Here is a 22,402-nt window from a genome sequence, read left to right on the forward strand (position 1 = left end):
ATTTCTGGAAATTAAGACAAATGCACTTCAAGCTCAAGAAAATAATCCTGAGGGGAAAGCCATGGAGAAAAATAACCATCTAAACCCACAGATAAAAGCAGCTCTTGTGGATTAATGTATCAAGGCTTTTTAGCTCCTGGATTCAGCAACTGATTCCAGGCTCCAGACACCAGTACGAAAAGGCATATTAGTCTCAGCCTCAAATCAGCGAGCTCTTGGGTTTCAAGAGAGGGTTAGTGCTGTCTTACTGGTACGGGGGGAAATGAAGCTGCTTCAGGAGCAGGGCCAAGAGCTCCCCTGGACATGGCCATGGGGCTGCTCCAGCTCATTTTGGGAACAACTGCTCAAGCATCCTCCAAGAGCCAGCACGACTCAGACCAGAAAGACTCAGATGGGGCCAGCAAAACGCCATGAACAGGGCAACAGGATAAACAGGCAAAGTCGTCTTACCTCGGCGATGAGGACGACAATAACAGAATCCTCCTTCTCCTGCTGAGTGAGCTCTGAGATGAGGGAGTTGAGGGTGTCGGTGAGGTAGGAATGCACCTCCCGCTTCACGCTGGGGATTCCCATCACGACAGACACTGCTCAGGGCCAAGGAGAGATTTTAGAGAGGGGGGTGTGCTGGGACAAGACACTTTGCTCCGCTCCCATGACTGCCTCATGGTTCGCCTGCTCGGTGCCACGTTCTGTCATTAAAACCAGCAGTGATCAGCAGGCTGACAGGTTCCTGGGCTACATAACATTCCCGTACTCCTGTCCCCCAGCTCAGCACCAGCCAGCAGCACCCCAGCGCGCCAAACTGGCAGGGTACCCCCAGCAGTCAGACTCTTTTCTCCCCTGAAGACTGATGCCTGAAGAAACACCCAAAAACTCTCCTCCTCCTAGGGGCTTTTTCATCCTGTGAATGTCAACTTCAAGACTGCTCTTGCTCTCCTAACCCCTCCGATGGCCAGAAGCACCTCAGTTTGGGAGGGAGAAGTCAGGTCGTGGGATTTGGGAGCAGGGGGTAGAATTGTCTAGCAACCGAAGTTCTAATCCAGATGAGATTTATCTTGGGTTAGCGTATCTGTGAAGCACCCTGCAAACCGTGCTTTCATCTGACCATTTTCCACACAAAATCTAGAGCTCTCTGGAGATGGAAAGCAGCAAAAAACATCTGGCAGAAGCATCAAGAACATTTTAGTGCCAGTCAAGAGCACAGACAGCACTCCCCTGTAGACTCGCAGACGTGACATCGCTTACCCACCCCATGTGCCACAATACCAAGGAAGCTTGCATGATGCATGCAGCCGTTCCTCCAGTCCTGCTCATCTCTGTACCGCAGCCAGGCCCAGAGGAAAGGGGAGGGACAGCCACCAAGGTGAGGAAGAGCACCAAAAGCAGCACTAATTCCCATTTACCTCCAGTGCGCCCCTGTCCCACATGCACGGCTGGCTGCAGACTGTTCTCCTTTGACAGCAAATGTGGCAAATGATGGAAGATGGTGGGAAGGTGCAGCACATTCTTGTTGGTGATATTCCACAGTTTTAACTTGGTTTCGTCTTAAAAAGGAAAAGGGAATCAATCGCAAGGAATGGTAGGTAGGAAGAGACTGCAAGGCAAAAAGCCTTTTTAGAGCAGCCTGGCCACCCGAGACTACTGCTGGGTTAAAAAAAATCAGGCCAACCTTTAACATGCTACCACAAACCCAATTACAGTTCAGCAGGAGCCAGGAGGGCCTTAAAGAAGTCCCAAAATATTTGGGAAAATGAAGATAAAATGAAGGTCAAATTGGATCTTTCTGTACAGATCCAATTTTCTTCAACTGAGCAACTTAAGAGAAAAAAAAAAAAAGAGAACAAATAAATTGGCGACAGGTGCTCAGCCAACTACTTCCTTCCTCCCCCCCCTCTCTGGATACCCATTTTCCATATGGATTCAATACAGCCATAGGAAATGGCATGTATGACTTGCAAGGGGAAAAAAAAAAAAAAGCTTGTAAGCAAGCAAACTGGCAAATATCTGTGGCAGAGGCAAATCTCTGTGCTTAATGATGCATATGCACCTCTAATTAAACAGGAGTTTAAGAGTTCCCAAGTCCCTCTGAGCTCCACAATTTGCTTGCGCTGGGGGAGAGAAGAGCACGTCCTGTCTGCAGTCCTGCACACACACACACAACTCTCTACCTCCTCATTAGCAACAGCTTCAAACCAGCCCAAGATCCTCAACTTCTCTGTTTATTCACCAGATAAGCTGCTCCACGTCCGGTTTATATCCCGCAGGGCCTGCTTCTCCGAGATCGCTCTCTTGATCTCTTCCAGGACCAGGTTGAGCTCCTTCGAGCGCTTCAGGCTCTCCTGTTCGGCTGCGTGCAGTCGGTCTCGAAGGGCAAGAAACTCCCGCTGGTAGATGTCCACCACGTCACCTGAGGATGGAAAAGACAGAGAGGCTTTCTCCTCTGTGCTCTGAAGGGTTTCAGGTTGCGAAAGCAATGCCCATCACTCATATCTCCTTTACCTCCACAATCCTTAAAACACAGATGCAGTTAGCTGCTGTCCAGCATGCACCTACTGGTTGTGTTGGAGAGGGTTGTAGAACTACAATTAAAAAGGAACTTCCATTTTTCTCTTTAACTTGGGTTTCTGGGTCATATGGAAATATGACCTCGTTCTCTGTGATCAAATCATGCAGCAAAAAAATAAGTTGTGTGATAGATCTTCTTCACTATAGTCACTTGGAAAAGGGAAGTCATTGATTTTATGAGGAATTTCTCCATTTCTCCGCATCTCCATAAATCTGAGCATGTGAGACAATGACCACTGGAGTGAGCAGCAGGGAACCAGAGTCAAGTGAAACAGAACTGAAAGCACTGGTGGTGATGGGCTGCAAAAGCCATGGCAAACCCAAGGAATATCATTATTTTTAATTGCCTTGCTCCTTGCTTTGGTTCGCTTCTGGTACACAAAGGCAGGAGTTCAAGAGCAAAGGGTGTCTGAGCGGGTAATTTGCAACAACCTAAGGTCAGCATCTCAAAATCCTTCTCCAGATGGCATGGGGAACCTCCCAGATAACCCCAAGGGATGGAAAGCGAGATGCTGGCAAGGGGAACGCCAGCCTGAGGGAACACAAGGGCGGGCACAGAACCTCTTCCACCTTCAGAAGACAGTCCTAAATTCTAATGGCCTACAGGGATTTGGGGAATCTAAGCTCTCAAAAAAAAGGGCAAAATAAAGAATATTACACAGCAGTAGATGCCTGGATGCTTATAAAAAATCTAATTGTTTGGATATGGACCTTAAGGATGCATCATAAACATAATATATAAAAAACTTCTGATGGGCAATAAAGCTTTTCATTTTGAAACAACATCTTATCATTATGCCTTTTTCCAGCAATAAAGCTATTGAGAGCCTTCAGCCAGAACTAACTTTACAACAGCCAGGAGTGGAATTGGTTAGCCATTAATGAACTTTCCTGGGCTGTTTTTTACCCTGTTATTAATGAAACTACTCATTAAAACCACACTTTTATCTGTGGTCACTCATGTGTTTTCAGAAAGGTTATAACTCACAGGGCTACACCCAAAACAGATTTATCCTCTAAACAGTAGACCCTTAGCCCAAACACAACCAGGAGAGCTAATGACCAAAAATAATGCACTGGGACTTCCCAACACAGGGCTAAACATAAATCAGAGCCAATGAAAAAAAAGACACAGTGTCTGCATGGAAAACTTCTGATTTGGGGTCCATATCGAAAAAGGAATTTCGAAGATCAGACATATCCTGCTCCAAAGCACAGAGTTTCCAAGACAACAGTGCTTCCCAGTTCAGCTCCTGTCAATGCTTTTGCCTAGGAAAAGTTTCCCCCATGGGGTCTCTTCGCCCTAAAAAACCTTCTTACTGCTTCGACACAAGGGACCTCCCCCATCCCCAAGTCAGTCTGGCTCCTATTAACCTTTCAGCATTAATTTCAAAGCCACTGGCACACAGGGAGGGAGCAGAGGAAGTTACACCCATCTGATTGCTCCGTCCATCTGACAACACCTTATTCAAAGAAAGCTGAGGGACAGACATAAACAAGACCAGTCATTCCTTTTTCCTGTGTGGTGCCGCTTGCTTTCCACTCCCGCTGAGAAAACATTTAAAAGTTTGCAGAAAAACAGGTTAAGATCCAGCTTTGGGAGCTGCCACAGGAATCCTCATGAGTGTGTCAGGCTTTAAACTGACTCCATGATGAGCCAGACCTTTACCTGCTGGGACCTCTCAGACATAAGAATATACCTTTCAGCTTCCCAGTCCTCTTAAATTATAGGTTTTTCCTGCTTTTACCTGCTGCATCTGTAAACAACAGGAAGGATCAAGTCCCGCTTTCTGTTTTGCATGACACAACGGCAGAAACCGCGCTCGTGCAAAGCTGGAAGCATCTGGCTCTCGGCATACCGGGGGGTCACTATCCTGTGGATGCTATCAAAGCCAAATCACAGCTAAAGGCTGCCATTAGATCTTGTTCTGCAATACCTGGAGCAGAGTAAAGGCAGGGCTTTGCACTTAATGGCTTTTTCCAGAGCGCTGCACTTCGTTTGTGTCAGATTTAGAAGGGAAATGTCACTGATTATTCAGTCGCTAATGACCTGCCCGCTGAAGCCAAGAGCTGTACTTTTCATTAGACTGCGACGGTGATGTGCAGTCAACCATTTGCTGCTTCTCTGGCTAATGGTTGGAAGTGAAATTGTATTTGTTTCCAGTGCTCTTGTCCTACGATGTCTTTGTAGGCTTTCCATTCTTTAATTAAAATTTCATGAAATTTAAAAGCTGATCGATTGTGACCGGTTCCGGTGACAGCTTGAAGAAGCTGAGACAAAGCCCGAGACGGACGTACAGTTTCCCATGAATTTCCAGCAATGTCATTTTGCACTCGTTGGTCTGCAATGACACGTGGATGCAGATCCTCACAAAACCCCTCAGCCGCTCAGCCAGGGAGGCCTCTGAAAAGCCGCGAAGGGCAGCAGTGGATAAGGAGGAGGGGAAACTGGCTCTCATCTCTCCAAGCAAGGTTGGACACACAAGCGATTTGCTGCTAATTAGGCTGAACAAATTTTTCAGCTAGCGTCAGTTCAGCACAGACCCTTTACTTACCTTTCAAAGAGCAGCACTCTCTATCTACATATTTATTGTATTCCCTCCCAGCACAAGACAGCGGAGCCCTTAAAATATCCCCAGACTCAGGCAGTGCAGGACAAAACCTCTCAGTTATAACTATATTAAAAAAAAGACTCAGCTTACTTTTTCTTGAGAGATAGCACATTGCTTCGGGCTTAAAACAGACTGGTTTAATAAAGAAGGAAAGTCGGTGTTAGGTGATGATGTGCAGGACAAGCGTGGGAGACTGAAAACCCCTCAAACAGGGACTTGCAGTATTTGCAGCACACAGTGTGCATGCCCAGCACCCTGCAAACAGCACGTTTCACACCTTGCTGTGTCTAATTTTTGCACTCAATGGTCTTTCACAAACCGTCTTTAGAAACGAGCTGGCTGTGAGACTCCAAGCGTGCACCGAGCAGCTTCATCCAAGCTGGGCTCTGCAGGGCAGAGAAGGCAGCGCTGGGCACAGCTGAGCGCCAGCTGCCATCTGTCCATCCCGGAGCAGATCTGGGGGGCTGTATCCCTGGAGGGGGGAGCAGAGCAAGAGCGGCCGTAGGAGGCATCCGGGTGAGCATCCCCCACTGACCATCAGCTGCCCCTCTGCTCCCTTCTCTCGCTCTGGTTGTGCCTGGTCGCAGCTGCCAGGCTTCATTTTTAAAGCTGGGAGCCTCTAGCTGAGAACCCTGTGCTGGAACCCTGAGCAACAACGCAAACTGCTGGTGAAGCAGCAGGCAGGGAGGGCTTGAACGGGTTCATTTCCCAAGAGCAGGGATGCAGCAGAGCACGGGGATGGGCACACACCAATTTATGGGCTGCTCCCCAGGAGCCTTACACGGGCTCTGCAGAGCTGACCTCCTGCAGCCTTCCCAAAAGCTTTAGCCCATCCAAGACAGCATTTGTTTAATAAAAAGTCTTCCTCCGTAATGGAGAATTCTGTGGCTTCACTCTTCTTGAAGTGACTATTAAGTGCAAACCCTGTTTGCAAGCAGAGGCGAGAGCTGGGACATCTGCGTCCACTCTGCCTCTCCATTTGCAGTTTCTGAGGGAAAGCAAAATACCTAAACCAGCATACAGGCACAATATCAAACCAGTGCAAATAAAAAACCCACCCTGGACTCCATACACATATCAATATACACAGTCAGAAATGTTATAATTCTGTATTCTGCATTAGGCTTTAAAAACATCGCACTCCAACCTCCCAGGAAGCCCGCGGCACATTTTAAACATGTCCATATTTCAGGACCAATTACTTTTCATTTTGTTCTCCACAGATAACCTCTCATGGCAGAGGGGACTCATGGCCAAAGCCAAAGATTTCCCTCCAATTCAACCTTTACAAAAACAAATGCAAAGTTTTTGCTAGCTGGACTTGCTTCTCATTAGGAAGACTTTGAAGAGAGTTTGTTTAAAAACTGAAAACAACCCCCAAGCCTATAAACCATTTATGTTAATAAATCTTGGCTTCAAGAGCACAACTGCACCTTTTGACCTGTCTGCTGCAAGAGTTCTCAGGGGCAAACAGCCAAATGAAGTCCCCAGTTCACATCACAACCCGAATGGGGCTGGAGCAGAAAACTTAACTGCCTATGGAAAACTCCACAATCACTACGCTCCTTTTACTTAAAGCACCCCTGTAGTTAACAACTCTTCCCTCTCTAGGACTTGCAATGGTCTGGGGAACTCCACAGCACACAAACCAACCCTCCCCATGCTACAGCATCTATGGTAGCCAAAAATGCAACCAGGGAACCAAGCTGGTGAGCCATCCCATCCCAGCTCACCACTGTCCCCATCCCATCCAGACTCACCATTGTCCCCATCCCAGCTCACCATTGTCCCCATCCCAGCTCACCACTGTCCCCATCCCAGCTCACCGCTGCCCCATCCCAGCTCACCACTGCCCCATCCCAGCTCACCACTGCCCCATCCCAGCTCACCACTGCCCCATCCCAGCTCATCACTGCCCCATCCCAGCTCATCACTGCCCCATCCCAGCTCACCGCTGTCCCCATCCCAGCCTGGTCACATCTCCAGCCACTCACAGGAGCTCTCAAAGTCAGAAAATTATTAGGGAGGTTTTTGGGTTTTTTTTCACATTTTGATGTTTAATGATTTACAAAATGCTGGCGCGGCTCCACAAATTACCCTCTAGATTGCCTTGACTGAATTGCAACTTTCATTAGGTATTTTGCTAACAGAATTTCACCAGACCATTAAAATGGATATAAGGAGATACCGTGCCGTACCGGTGAATTAAATTCAGCTCCTGACATGCAAAAAAAGTTAGTCCTGCTTTACACAGAAATCTGATGGCTAGCGTAGCACACAGATGTTAAAATACTTTGCACGCAGGGATCAGCAGCAACTCTACAATAAACATTTTTGATCCTTAAGAGCAAAACATTGGCCCCTGCTTATTTGGCTTTAGAATGATGAGACCAGCTTTAGAGACTCCTGTGAACAAAACCCTGAAGCATCCCCCCAAAAGCCACAGATTCTGCTGGGGTACATGGAGTGACACGTAAGCTGTGACAAGATATTGTCTTAAGTAGCAGAAAGAAAAGGAGAGGATAGCTCAGCATTCAAAATACTCCCAAAAAGTCAGGTCCCTTGCCAGGCAGGATGAAGAGTCCAGGGGTCTTTTACTTCAAATCTAAAGAAACACTAATTGTGCTCCTATAAGATGAGCAAGATGAGAGATATGTCATCTCTCCTTCCATGAGCCAGTGGAGCACTGTCCCCAGTCTTAGTCTAATCCTTTAAAATCATAAATATTTCAGCAGCTTAGGATATATGCAGGCATTGAGAAGTTGTTTTGCCTTAAGGAATTGAGCACCATGACACGCCGAACAACAAATCAAACACAATCAAGGCCAGATTTCAGGGAGTGGATGTTTTCTGGCAGGCTGGACCTCCTGAAAGGCTCTGGCAGTTGCAGCTACCCTGGTGAGGGCTGATTCATCCCCATAGAAATAAAGAGCATTTCAGCAGTGCCATCACCACACAAACACACATGCCTTATCCGGTACACTTCATGCAACATTTACAGCTGCACTGTGTCCTGAACCACCTGGATACTGGGTTAAAACAGACATTTTCTAGTTGCTGCTTATAAAAATACACCATGAGGTTCTTTATTGGAAGTTCCTTTTCTTTTTTTTATATTTTTTTTAAGAAAAAGGGTTTAAAGGAAAAAAGTTTTATAAGGAAGTTATTTGAGTTTCTTTATTATATTATGTTATATGGGAAGTGGAGTCTTTAGTACCACTAGAAAGCTCATTATTATCAGGAAAGTAGCTGTAGAAGTGGAGAACAGAAGGCAGGGCAGGGACCAGGGAAGGAAGGAGGCACCTCTGTGCCATCGCTATGCTCCAGCTTAGAGCCTATGCCCCAGTGCCATCCTGAGCAGACACAGAACTGCTCTACAGCAACAGCATCTGGGGCATGTTAAAAAACCCATATCCAAGCTCCATAGCCAGTAAAAGGTAGGCGATGGCAGCAAAAGCCTCCCACTACACCACTGCTGCACTGAGCTAACACATCAGCCAAAGCAAGAGGCTTATTCAAACCAGCTTGTCTGAAAAAATGATTGTCAAATAAAGAGTATCCACCGGCAGCGATCTGTTAATGCGTGTGTGGTTAGTACAGCTACTTAATAAGAGCCTGTGGTATATTTAATAGCATTTCAACCCTCAACAGTTCCATGTGATGAGATGGAAATGCAACGCATCTCTGCACTGACAGTCTCTACCCAGGGAACACAAGTACCCGTAAGTCACCATTTCTTCTTTTTGTAGCAGTGGGTTTTGATCATATTCTGTTGCATGTCTCCTCAATGGAGTTTAATGTTGTCTCAGCACACACGTCCTCAGAAGGAGAGAGGAAAATACATATCCCCTGTGTCTTATTATTCCAAAGCAGGAGCAACTGTTTGCATTTGAGATCCGGTTCAGACAACATTCACACAGATCCTTCCAAAAATGAGCTTTTTTTCTTTGTTTTTGAAGTCCTACATAGTAAGTTTTTAGAGATGGGGGTGGTGAACCACAACACGGATGGTGGGCATTATAATTCCTCTTCAAAGTAAGAGAGCAAGCTGTGAGAGTGCCTGTGCCCACATCCAAAAAGCTCCTCAGGGAGATGCAGGAGGGATGCCAGCTCCAAAACAAGGATATAGAAAGCCAGAAATTAGGAAAGTAAACAGTAATGTCCATCACCTGTGCCTGAAATGTCTTGGATCAGGGCAAAGGAGGCAGCAGAAGTTTTCATACCATCAGGTACCTGCAGAGCAGGTTTGGGATCTCTTTTTGCAGCCCAGCTCCATGGATGAACCGCACTGAACAACATGAAATGCTCCCAGATCACTGCAAATACCCTGGGTTTTACCACGCTGCAAACAAAAGCACTGGTATAGGTAGGTATAAACCACCATCAGCTTCTGCAAAAAGAACCAGTCCTCATTTTTCCTGGGGTTTTATCAACCTGTTCAAGTGATTTAACAAGACAGAGAAATCGGAGGGCAATTCCTTTTGCTGCAAAACCTCTATGGAAGGGAAGAGGGTAAGTCTTGCCATTGATCTAAAGAGAAGGAGATTGAATAAAATAGTGGATTTTCATCACAGCGAAAGGTTAACTATCTCAAGAGGAAGCCATATGGATTGGTATTAAACCCACTGTCTAATAGATTTAGTGAGGATCTGGAGGAGATGAATTTGTGAAGTAGCCAAATACGGAGCTGACATGGAGATAAGTTCATCAAAGCCAGAAAAGAAGCAAACGACCAGGAGAGAAGGCACCATAACAGCTAATTAGCACCAAAGATGACAGATGCAAATTAACTGGGGGGGGGTGAATCAAGGTATTTTTCACGTGGTTCTTAATTAACAGTATTAAGAACTAGGAATAAGGAGGCCAGAGCATCAAAGTGTCTTGATGCTGCTCTGCAGGCAGCAGCAATCCAGGAAAAAAAGGGGAATGGAGAGGGAGGCAAACAAGATATTAGTCTGCTTAGTGGACGGGATGGGGAATAATAGTATGAAGATTATAACATTATTAAAATTATGCTGCCTAATCCCAGAATAGTTTTCACCTCATCTGAAAAAGAGTATTATTACAGACTTAAAAGGGGCTTTAGAAGAGGGTGATGAGAATGATCAAAGGCCTGAAAAAAACTGCTGCTCTGTTAGAAAAGAGAAAAACATATGAGATTATTCATCTTAGGATGGGCATAATAATAGGGCTTGTGATGAAAAGCATATAAAATAGAGTGATATAATGAAAATATATCACAGGCCTCCATTCTCCTTGTCTCAAAATACAGGAGTAAGTAACCATTCAATTCAAATATTAATTTGAAAACTGATATATGTGTTGCACAGAGAAAGTTATATTATTTCCATGAATCCACTGCCATGGAAAAACACTGAAGCAAAGAATTTAAACAGCATAGAAGAGCTGGAAGGTGCTGCAAGCACAGAGGCACCACAAGGTGAGGAAAATCATTGCCCTAGCAGCAGTCCCTGGCCTTGTCCAGGTTGCCAGTTCCTTTTTTTCCTTATTTCTTGGGAGAAAGGCCACAAATTTCTGTGTCTCTTCTCACGACTTAATTAGGAATAATGTAGCTTTTGTCTTCAAAGCGAAACCAGTTCATTAGCAATCTAATTATTTACCTGTGTAGTATGAATACAGCTTTCGAAGCATTTTTCTCTCAAATGGAAAGCAGACTTTGTTCTCGGTGGGTTTTTAATACCCTTTACTTGATTGGGGAATAAAAACATGCTGAAAGTGAACAAAATAAAGCATTACAGAAATCATGGCTCATTAAACCTCAAAATAATTGCAGCTCAATAGGCTTTTTAAGGGAGGACACCACACAGGCAAACCTGGGCAAGGGGTGGAAATAAACGCTGGAAAAAGGACAATGGGAAAGGCTGGGAATTCACAGATGTGGTTGGTCCTGACCAAACAAAACTGTGCGTGGTTCAAAAGAAGATGCATTTGCCTAACGTACCGTCCTTCCACGACACGGGCAGGGAAAACGCCCAGGGACGAGCAGCAACCTCACCCGCCTATCGTTGAGGCCAAGGAACACGGGTCTTAGTGCTGGTCATGCCATGGACTGTTTCATTGGTCGCCTGTGGCCACCAGCTTCACGCTGGACTGCAAACCATCACATGAAGTAAAAGTCCAAATCACATTTGCTTGGCTCTCGCCACTCGCAAAGCCCCAGATCGGATTCCCTTCTCTTTCACCCTGTTCTCACAGAGAATACCGAAGCAAGTGAGTAAAATCTCATGAACCAAAACAGGCCTGAAGAAAGAGCTGATGTCTGGAGGACACAGGACCACGTTCCTATGGGTGCTTGTAAGGCCCAACTCCAGAGAAGAAGAAAACCCTGAAGCAGAGCAAATGCCTCACTGTATAATGGGAAGCCCCTTTTTATTATAACCTAATCATGGTAATAATGAAAACAGACACCTTATTTCACCAAACCCCAAAGCACCCATGCAGCCCACTCTGCTGCAGCGCTAAGAGCTTACAAAGTCCATCCGAAAGGAATCCCTCCAAGAAGGGAAGCTGATACTTGCAAAGGTCACTGTGTTAATCATCACATCCTTCCTCTAGCAGCAGCTGTCGCTAATTGCCCATGAAGTAGTCAAAATGAAATTCTTGCTAATCCTCCTCCAAACATTTCTAAAATCCAACATCATCATCATCATCCCCTCACAAATGACCATGAGCCACCGGCACTTTGCAGCTGATGGACGAGCTCAGTCCATCTCCGGAGAGCTGCGGCAGCAGCGGGTGGAAAAAGCAGTTCCAATTTGCAAATTGAAGGAGAGCTTATTGATTAGCAGCAATATGTGCTGGGATGTTGTACTTCCCCACCTCCTTGTACGATCGACCATCGCACTCATCATTCCACTGAAGTTACCACCAGGCTCAGAACAGCCAAAATCCTGGAACAGAGGGAATTTGTTTAATCAATAACATACGAGGCTTCTGGCACGGCTGAGCATATGAAAGAATTTTACAACAGCAAAATAAAGTAGTGCTGTGTTATAAATCAGAGAACACATATGGAAAAGTTAGAGAGATGCACTAAGTCACAGGGATATCAAGGAAATCACAGAAGTTCTGGCTAGAGTCCTTGGCTCCGCTGATGTTAATAGCAGAGAACTTCAATGCAAGTCAGGTTTGACTTCTTTTTCTAAAGGTAATTCATTTGCAATGCATGTGACTGTATTAGAGTGAAAGGATATTTACAGCGTTCCCTTCGCTCCACTGTCTATGTAAATTGTACATCTTGTCTACCTACAGATCAGCAGCAGCAAACAGATTACAATTTCCCTATTGTACCGATGCCCGATCGGATGCACGACTGGGCTGGTGGGTAGAAGTAGATTTTTAAATCACCACATACCGATCACGCGATGAGCTGATCTGAATTGCATTGTGTTTTAGTAGTCTTAAATAATTTGCAGAATACTTAAAATAAGATGCATACAGAAGCTTTTAAAAATTACTCAGCATTAATATTTGAAATATGTATCCCCCAGGGTGCAGGCTTGTAACATGAGCACTTAATAGGGTACATTTTCTTCTCTCCAGAGAAAAAACAAGACATTGCCATTAAATAGCACAATTAGACCAACTATAAGCGTTGATGCTATCTGAGGGCTCTTGTTTCATTTTATATGCTAGGATAATTGCTGGGAAGAAAAACATTCCACAGAAAGAGCAAGAAGACCCACTTCTCCCTTTTCTCATTCAGCAACCAAGAAAACATGAGTTTTCAGGTAATGCCAACATCCCCTCCCACAGAACCAGATGGCTTTAGAGTGAAAACCTCCTCATTTCTTGCCCTTGTAGAAAACACATCAGTGAAGCACAAACAAGACGGAGCTCCTGACTCACCAGCAATAGCGACCTGTAATAATTTCACTTTTCCCTACTGGAAAACAGGACTTAACCCAGAGCTCGGAGGCCTTGGTTCCAGATCTGAGAGCAGCTCAGCTGCGGAGCTGCCTGCCAGCCCCGTGCCAGCAGCAGCAGCAGCAGCTTTATTCCAGCAGAGCGGCTCTGCTGTGAGGCAACACAGATGCTGGAGATGGCACAGTGCAAGCTGGGGGTTGCAGGACATTTCAAGGGTAGAAAATAAACAGCTGGGGAAGGAGGAGGATGCCGACTAGGCGGGTGTCCTACTGCTAAGACCTTTGGTTGCTTATTAAATGAGGCTTGAAAGCTCCTCAACAAGCTGCTGCTCTAGACGTTACTGGCATCTCCCACTTTCTCGTGCTGGGCGGCTTTCGGCAACGTTAAGTCAGGTAAAATGGGCAGGGTGCTCCCTGTGCTGTGCCTCCTCGGAAGCACCAACACCCATGCAGCCTCATGGTCCACGCTATCCATGGGCTGATCCCGCTGGAAAATAAAGCATCCTTGTTGCAGGCTTAATTCTCGGGTAGATCATCCTGCTGACCAAGCCAGTGGTGCAAAGGAAGCACGTGGGAACTAGGATGCCCTTTGGGACAGATGGAGAGCAGTTTAAATAGCTTCTGTAGCCACATCCTTAGAGGTTTTTGCTTTCTTGAGGTGTCAGGTTTACCTAATGGCTTCAAGACAATGCACTAAGCCTGCTGCTTGCTTATCACCTCAAAATATAAGAATGCTTCCCACAGCCTGGGACCACAGTACATTGGTATTTATGCTTAATTTCACGACTGTTCGTAAAGCGCTGTTTAGTCCTGGCAGAGGACACCTCATGCTCCCTGTGAGTGGATGCACTGTTCATGCTTCTTCTTTCCTTAGAACTTGTCTATTTAAATGCATTTGGTTTTTCAGTATTTCACACACCGTTACCTTTACAGGTGGAAGATAGAAGGTAACACTAATTGCTGTGTGGGCTGCCGTGGCTCAGTTTTCTCACTTTCCACCCAGAGGGAAGCTATGTTACAGAAAGACTCAGTTTGGCATGCTGAGGTGCTGCAAGAAGGCTGCAAGACGGACAAGGCGTCTGCTGCAATGAGAAGAGCCCCTGTCTCCTCGCAGGAACCCATGAGTTGTTCATGGGAGAGTGCAGAGCCTGACCCCACACCTGCAGTTCAGCTGTCCCAGGGGTGCCAGGGAAAACTGCAGGAGGATACCAGGGAAAACCATGGAGTGAGCCTCGGCACAGCACAAGAGAAACAAGCAGCGCGACTCACCCCAATGAAAATTGCCCTTAAAATCTGCAGCATGACTATTTAGAGCTCAATTCAAGCCCCTGTTCCCTCTACAGAGAGGTTTACTGTTGGACTGCAGTGCTTGGGGAGGCTGTTTCTGTACTCGGGTACTTTAGGTACCCTCAGTGCATCCAAACACAGCTTTGGAAATGGTCTCTCACCAGCCACCTGGGCTGCTCAGCACCTCTTCTAGCACTAACAGCTGTTATTTGAGCACACAAGGAACGGTTTAGCAATCAGTTCATCCTTTAGAGTGCCTTTATGAGATGGCCATAAAGCAAATCACCCTGGTGAGTCCCCTGTAGATAACTTACCCTGTCACAAAGCTTCCCGTGCATAGACCTGCTTCGTTACCCAGGATCATCATTGTGCGTTGCTGCGAAAAACCTAATCCAATTTTCTTCTTCTTTAGGGACAAAACATCAAGAGAGAGCAGTCTGATACGGTAGCAACGTGGAAGGAGTGGAGGCAGAGCTGCATCACCGCCTCCAACAAACCCATGTCTGAACAGGAGCAAGGCAGACAGGTGAGCTCCAACTCCATCATGGGCTGGGAGGGGTGATTCACAAAGATATATAGAGTTTTTTTGAGGAACTCATTTAGTTTTATGACCGCTGAAAAATCAAAAAGTATAAACCATAAGATCATGACTCTGTATACAAGTATTTATGACTATGAAGGTACTCGCAGAAGACTCTGCGACCTCTCATCTGCAACTAGGCCAGCACGTATTGACTGTAGCCAACTCCCCGTGTATGTTTTCCTGAGGACAAGCCTGGCAGCTCTGTGTGTGTGTGGCACATCAGATTTCAGGGGTGGCATTTCTACACTCCTTCCCCAGCACAGATTTGGAAGGTGCCGGGCAGGCAGCTGCGCAAGCATCCAGGAAAAGGCAGGACACGAGTGCTAAACCAGCCTTGCACACCTGCAAAGACAAATAAATTCTTTACTTTAACATCAGACAGTAGACTATAAAATGAAGCTGTAAGAGCATATAGCTGCACACGAAGGGAAATTCATTCTGCTGCTAATGGCCATAACTTCCCTACTGAGAGTAATGGATATCAACAGGAGAACAGACATCTGAGAGTGCTAAAACATGCACTGTTTTTTTTTTTTCCTAGGCTTGTACTGGGCATGCTATTTGAAATACAGAATTGCTGAGTTCTTCTTTCTTCTCAGCCCTCAAGCTGATGTAAAATGCTCATGTTTTACTAGAAAGTGTAATTAATCATTAGCATAAATTACCAGATATATAATGAATTCACAGAAAAAAACCATGATTGTTTCTTCGGAGCTATGTTCCAGCTATGCACCAAGCTACATTTCAGTTTAAATAAAAAGCAACTCCTGCGATGTGTAAGAAGTCAGACTGAATGATGCTGGAGGTCCTTTCCACCCTGGAAATACATAAACAAACGTGTTATTTATGATCTGTGCACTGTGGGGACTGGCTGATCCTCCAGAGCTGGACAAAGAGCCAGACAATCTTCCAAATGCAAAGGAGAGGAGAGAAGCCAGTTAGGTTCCCCAGCCAGGGAGACAATTTATGGATAGGAGCATTTTCTAACTTTGACTTCTTCAGCGCGGAGACAATACACACACGTCTTGCTTTTCAAAGGACATCTTGTGCATATGAGCAAATTCATCCAAATCGGTTTGGCTCCAGCTGCAGTAGTATGTTCAGTATACTACTTCCAGATGTGTTCTGTATCCCAGTCAGTCCGGTTGTTGCCTCAAGCCAAGACAGTTATATAAGCTTCAAAGCTTAATTGGATTATTTAGCCCAAATTGTTGGCTGAGAGGCAGCAGGGCAGGGGAACGGGCTGGGCAGCCTGGAGAGGACCCACAACGCTACCGGCTTGGGGAGGGGGAAGGAGGGAGCATGAGCCAGCAAATAAATTAAAGAGTTCATAAAGCAAGATAGTCCTCCCTATCTCCCTCAAATGTTTTCTCACACCTCCTGTCCATTTTGCAGAGGCTGGCATTTCATTGGAGGTACGTTTTCCTGTTTTAAAAACAATTTTAAAAGAATGCAACAAGCATTTAGAAGACACAAGCACTTCCTCTCTGCACTAACAAGCATTTCCTGACTGAGCAGCCCCACAACATGGAATAACATATACAGCAACTCAGTTTTCCCACAATAAAACTTTTTTTCCCAAACTCTGGCTGTTGCAGCGGCTTATTTTCCATTTAAGGGCATAATCCTGCTTGTGAGATAACTCATCCCCATGGATCTTCACAAATGTAATTATTACAGCAAAGTCCCAAAAAAGAAAAGTGTAGCAATACTTCTTGGGAAGAAATAAGGAAAGAGAAAAGAGAGAGAATGAAGAGTTTCCAAATGCTGTAGCTCTCAAAGTGTGCCAGAATAATTTTGTTCCTTTTATTTCTAATAAAACTGGATAGCCAAGTCAAAAATTCACACAAGAATATAAACTAACACTAAACTTTGAACAGGTTGCCTACTCCATCGCTTAAGCAAAGAGTGTGGGCATGCTTGAGAGCTACTTAAACCCTTGCTGTAAGGATGGACTTCGTATGGCTCCCCTACAAATAATAATAAAGAGAACCAACAGCCTGGCATCTTTCTCTGCACTGTTGACAACATTCCCACCACTCTCCACCAGGCAAAGTGCCACAGATACATTCAACAGATTAAAACAACCAGAAGAGCGCGAGAGGCAGAGATGTGCTCAGTTCTGCTGGAAATTACTACGCAAACACTGCAAATCACACGCAGCGCTCGGAGACAGAAGATGCCTCTCGCCAGCTCCAGCTCTGGTCCCCAAAGCATCAGGCTCACAACAAACCCCCAAAATCTGGGGCTGCATCCGCGCAGCAAATCATTCTGAATGTTCTGGTCAACGAGGAGCTTCAATTACTGCATACAGAGAAATAGTAAACAGGAGTAGTGACCAAAAACCTATTTAGAGAAGGGCTCTCGGCGATGATCCCTTGATTACTAGTTACAGAAATTTTTCAAAGAAAGGAATATAAAGAGGTATTTCCACAGGGCACAGCGAGCTGTACAATTTGTGCCGTGCTCGGACTTGGTGAATCAAAACCCAAGCATTGTTTACAGCACTCTAGTTGTTCCTTTAAACTTTATTTTTCTTTACTGCGTGCATTTTATGCCCTCGGTGAGCTGCAGCGTAAAGCCTTTTGTGTGACTGATGGAAAGCAGAATGTCGGCACAGCCTGATGGGGCAAACCAGCCTCACCCCCCCCCCTTATCTGCATTAAGAGCTCTGACAAATTTGTGTAATACCCAGCATTATAGAAATGGATTTCCGACCAGAAGAGCAGTTGGCAGGATTAAACAAGGAGAAAAGCACATAAAAAAAATAGGGAGGTCTGCACACGAGCTAATGGAGCAAGCAGAAAATAACTGGGCATGCTCCCTAGGCTCAGGAACCGCTTCCTTTACGACAGACAGTAATGTCTCATTAGGGGAGAAACAAATACAATAAAGATGAATATTCCATCTTCCCCTGGCTACATTTAAAGTGTTAAGCCAGTACAAATGCTCAGGTTGTGTTTCACAAAATAGCTACTCAAAAAAACGCTGCTGGCAGCCCAGCAAAGCAAATTTCATTTGACAGACAAATCCTATATTCTTCACAGGCAGATGTGTAAAATAGATCCTATATTCTTCATAGGCAGATGTGAAAACACATCAGGCTCTATCACAACAGCCCCTTGCAGGAGCAAAAGAAGCCACAGAGTAAATTTACATCAAAAAAGTTGTTTATTTTGCCCTTCTTCCCCTATATTGCTTAACTCAATATGGACAAAATTACTAGCCAACCAGCAGTTACTGCATCTTATAAATAGATGCTACACACCTCCCCAGCGCCGCCGTGCTCAGCAAAGTCAATATGGAATCAACCCTGCACTTGGGATCATGAGTAAAACACTTGGATGGGCAAACTACACAGATGCTGCAATTACTGTCATCACAAAATGACCATTCAGTTCCACTTCTCCACCGAGGCGAGACCGTACCAGCCCTCCGCTAACAAACACCCCCTTGTCGGGCGCCTGGGCACGAAGGCGCCTGACACCAGCCCGCAGCTGCCAGGGCTGCTGGAAGCTTAAGGATCTGCTTAATGCTGAGCTGGACCAGGACACTGCAGCGCCACTATTTCTAGCTGACAAAAGGGCAAGCACAATCTACCCCCACAGCTCCATGAAAACTCCTACAAGCTGACACGTGGAACGGTCTCAAACCTGTTCTTCAGCGCAGGACTATAAATCTGGATCACCGTCTTCCCTCCTGCAGCAAGAACATTGCACTGAAGGGCTACTATCCATCTCTCTCCCAGAGGGGCACGGAGCAAAGAAGCATCTTTAATCAATTAAATCTCAGCTTGGTCTGAGCTAGATGATCTCTGCAACAAACGTCCCTTGGTCGCTCCTCCAAACAGAAAGAAACGCCTCGTGCATGAAGAAGATTGATGCCTAAATGTTAAAACCTGTGACTCTATTCAGTTCTGCACCCGCAGCCCTCACCTACCTGCGTAGCTGGGAAGGGGATGGATTCGGGGAGGGGACTGTGGTGGTAGGAGCTGGAATTGTCCCTGGCAGTGGCAACATCACCTGTGTAGGGAGACTGAGAGTGGCTTCCAGCCTGGTGCCTCTTGCAATCTCAAGAAGATCTTTCTGGATTCAAAATAACTTTAATTAGGACTAAATAATTAATTATTATTAATAATTTTTGCTTTAAAAATAAGTCTAAAGCAGCCAATCACTTTTACCTCACTATGACTAAGGGAAAAATATATATATTTCTAAACTAAACCTTTGCTTGGCTAAAGTTTTCCTGCTGCCTAAAGCAAGGCAGGAATCAGCTCAGTGATGATTTGAGGTGTCACAGAGCTGTGCAAAGGTGGCAGCTCCTGAGACTTGTAGCTTTGGTCAAATCTTGACTGCAAATTCTAGAAATCCTGCTGGCCCAAAGTCCCTTGATTCAAGCACTGGAGGCAAATCTGCACCAAGCAGCTGTTTCTATGGATCATAGCTTGAAGGAGAGCTTAGGCTTTTGGGTTTGCTTATTTATTTAAAGTTGGTTTATCATATATTTATTTCATCTATAATCTCTCCTTGCCTTCAATCTCCACTTTGCATTATTTATCATCAGGTATCATATTCACTTGCATACTTTATGAGGTGCAAAACAAATGGTTAGTCATTACACACTAGACTTTCCCAAACCATCTGTGCCAGGCTCTGCAGCAGTTTTGTTTTGTTTTTTTCTCTAATACTTGGGGGAAAGAGAATCCAAGGGGAGAACTGGATTTGCTGCAAACACAGAGCAAAACAGTCCGCATGCTTGCTTATAGCCAAGGTTTATTACTCTGTTATAGCTGTGCTCTGCAAGGAATGCACAGGCTATCATCTTCAGTGTAATTTAACCGGTGGTACAAATTACAAGCAGTATTATTTCAAAGACCTTTATTTATTGATCAGAAACAAAGTCCTTATCCTCTTCCTGCTCCCTCCTTGAGTCGTGCTGATTGCACACAATAGAGAGCTATCACTTAAAGAGCCAATTAAGTCAACTTCTGAAAGGTAATTGAATAGCTGAAATTCTTAGCGCAATATTATACTGCATTATCTTGATTGCAACGACAAAAAACAAAGCAGTCAGAGCAACAAAAATTACAGAATGAGGCATTAGCAATAGGTAGAAATACCAAAAGGAATGGAGTCATTACCAAAATAAACGCCAAACTCCAGTATTTTCTTTCTGTGGTTACTTCTAACCCTTGCTAGAGGTGTGAGAATCAAAAACCAGCCCTGGTTGTGTTGATTTTCTGCACTTGGCAGGTCTTCACGAGGGATTGGCTGAGCTGTCGACCAGGCGCAGAGAATGGTGGTGGCCACAGCCACCTCACCACATCCCTCCCCGGGGCAGAACCAAACATCTGGGCATCCCATATTCAGCCAAAAGCCTTGATTAAAGCATTTCTTGTGGCTGGAGCTTTATGAAGACAGCACCTTCTGTAGGCATTCACCTTTGCCTGATGGAGGAGCTCATAACTATCCTCCAGCAGAGCCACCAACAGGCCTTTCCTCTCCTGCCCTCTTGGCTACCTTCAAAAGAATCCAGAAGATTTCAGATCACCTCTGGGATTTCTATACCATGGCCCAGTTGAGACAAAGTGAAGCTAAGAGTTTGGAACCTGTTGCGAAGAAGGACATAGCTTCAGTCCCTTAGAAAAAACAAGCTTGAAAAGAGGGAAGGGAGAAAGGGATTATAAGCCTACCAATACTCAGAAGTCCTGTAAAATCACTCATTTAAATGCAGTAAAAAAACCCACATCACAAACTGAGAGCAGAATCCTCAGGAACTTGAAGACGCTGGCTGTACGTGGTCAAAATTCACCATCAATTTCCAAGGAACTACTCAAAGCTACAGCACTTGGGCTATAAAGCATTTACAGGCACATAAAAAGAAAGCTTTTTCCAAAGTAGGAAAAGAGGCGCCACAAAACATAAACGTCTCCCTCTTTCTTCTGCACTGGCAGCAGACTCCGGTCTGACCTACCACCCCTGGTCCTCCTGCCCCTTCATCCGCCTGGGTTTCCACAGCAGCAGAATCAAGCCACCAACCCAACCTCTGAGCAAATTAATGGCCAACTGCTGCTTTCCTGGAGCTGCTTTGGCACCATCTGCCTCCCCACACACATATTTTGTCTAGCACTGGAGTCTCGCTGAAGAACACGCGGCTGAGCAGGGTGAGATGCTGCAGCACGGGTGCTTTACGAGCTGTGCTCCCAGTAGCCACTGCAGTGCTGAGCTCCACAGGCTTTCTAGCCCGGTACCAGCAGAGACCTCCCCAATGTCCATTAATCCACTGGGAATTTGGCAATGTCATACAACTACCTGAAAGGAGGTTGTGGAGAGGAGGGTGCTGGCCTCTTCTCCCAAGGGACAGGGGACAGGACAAGGGGGAATGGCCACAAGCTCTGCCAGGGGAGATTTAGGCTGAACATTAGGAAAAAAAATTTCACAGAAAGGGTCATTGGGCACTGGCAGAGGCTGCCCAGGGAGGGGGTCGAGTCACCTTCCCTGGAGGGGTTTAAGGGATGGGTGGACGAGGCACTGAGGGACATGGTTTAGTGTTTGATAGGAATGGTTGGATTTGATGATCTGGTGGGTCTCTTCCAACCTGGTTATTCTATGATTCTATATAACTAACCTCTGAAATACACGTGGTACCAACGTTTGCCACCGTACACCAGAAATATGGAATTGGCACACACCACTGAGTCCTGCTCAAACTAAACTTCTGCCTTATTCATTCTTGTGAGCCACTCCTCAGTTTATTTTGCAATCATCTCTGCAATTCCTGCTGAAAGACAGGACACAATTTAAAGAACTTGAATGACTTGTTCAAACCTGAATGGTCTTTACTCAAAAGAAGCCAGAAGAAAGCCTAGGCACTCCAACACACTACAAAAGTCCCGGTCCTCAGACAGTACTCCATAAAATAGGAGCTTTAGTTTTCCCTTAATTCAGCAGATTGAAAGCTCATCAAATCCAGCAAAGCACCAGCCGCTCCCTGCTTGGTCTACACTTGAGACTTGGTCTATCTTTTCAAAAGCTCTTTTCAGTCACACAGTGAAATAAAAAAAAATAAATCTGTAAGGACTATATCTAGACCAGCTCTAAAAATTGTTCGTACTTTCCCTGAGAGCTTACGTCAACTCGTTGGACAGAAGAGCCAAGAGAACAAATGTTCCACGGAGCAGCCGCTGTACATCAATATTGCTCCCTGACACAGACGCACCGTGAATACAATTACAGCCTCACACCAATTACTAGCACGCTCCAGAAACACTGTTTGTAGAAGACAAATAAATAAACAAATGTAAGCTTGAAATAAAGGAATTATCTGACATTCCAGCAAGCCGCTTCACCTTATAATAGTTATTTCCAGAGACACATCGTGCTGTTCGTATTCCAATAACACATCCCTGTAACCACACAGGTACAAGGGAAGCGTACAAATCATGTCTCGCAAAACAGCTGTTGGCAAAG

The 22,402-nt window shown here is 45.4% G+C and overlaps 1 protein-coding gene across 1 annotated transcript in view; it reads right to left on the bottom strand.

Moving 5' to 3' along the window:
* MGAT4B (alpha-1,3-mannosyl-glycoprotein 4-beta-N-acetylglucosaminyltransferase B) overlaps positions 1-22,402 on the bottom strand; it is a 50,196-nt gene that overhangs the window by 13,610 nt on the left and 14,184 nt on the right. Inside the window, exons 2-4 of the mRNA XM_069869718.1 lie at positions 2,228-2,407; positions 1,404-1,544; positions 451-584 (exon numbers count right to left, since the gene is read on the bottom strand). Of these exons, the coding sequence (XP_069725819.1) occupies positions 451-584; positions 1,404-1,544; positions 2,228-2,407 (455 nt within the window). The remainder of the gene's footprint in view (positions 1-450; positions 585-1,403; positions 1,545-2,227; positions 2,408-22,402) is intronic.

Source organism: Phaenicophaeus curvirostris, chromosome 15, assembly GCF_032191515.1.
Source record: "Phaenicophaeus curvirostris isolate KB17595 chromosome 15, BPBGC_Pcur_1.0, whole genome shotgun sequence".
In the NCBI taxonomy this organism is placed as follows: Eukaryota; Metazoa; Chordata; class Aves; order Cuculiformes; family Cuculidae; genus Phaenicophaeus; species Phaenicophaeus curvirostris.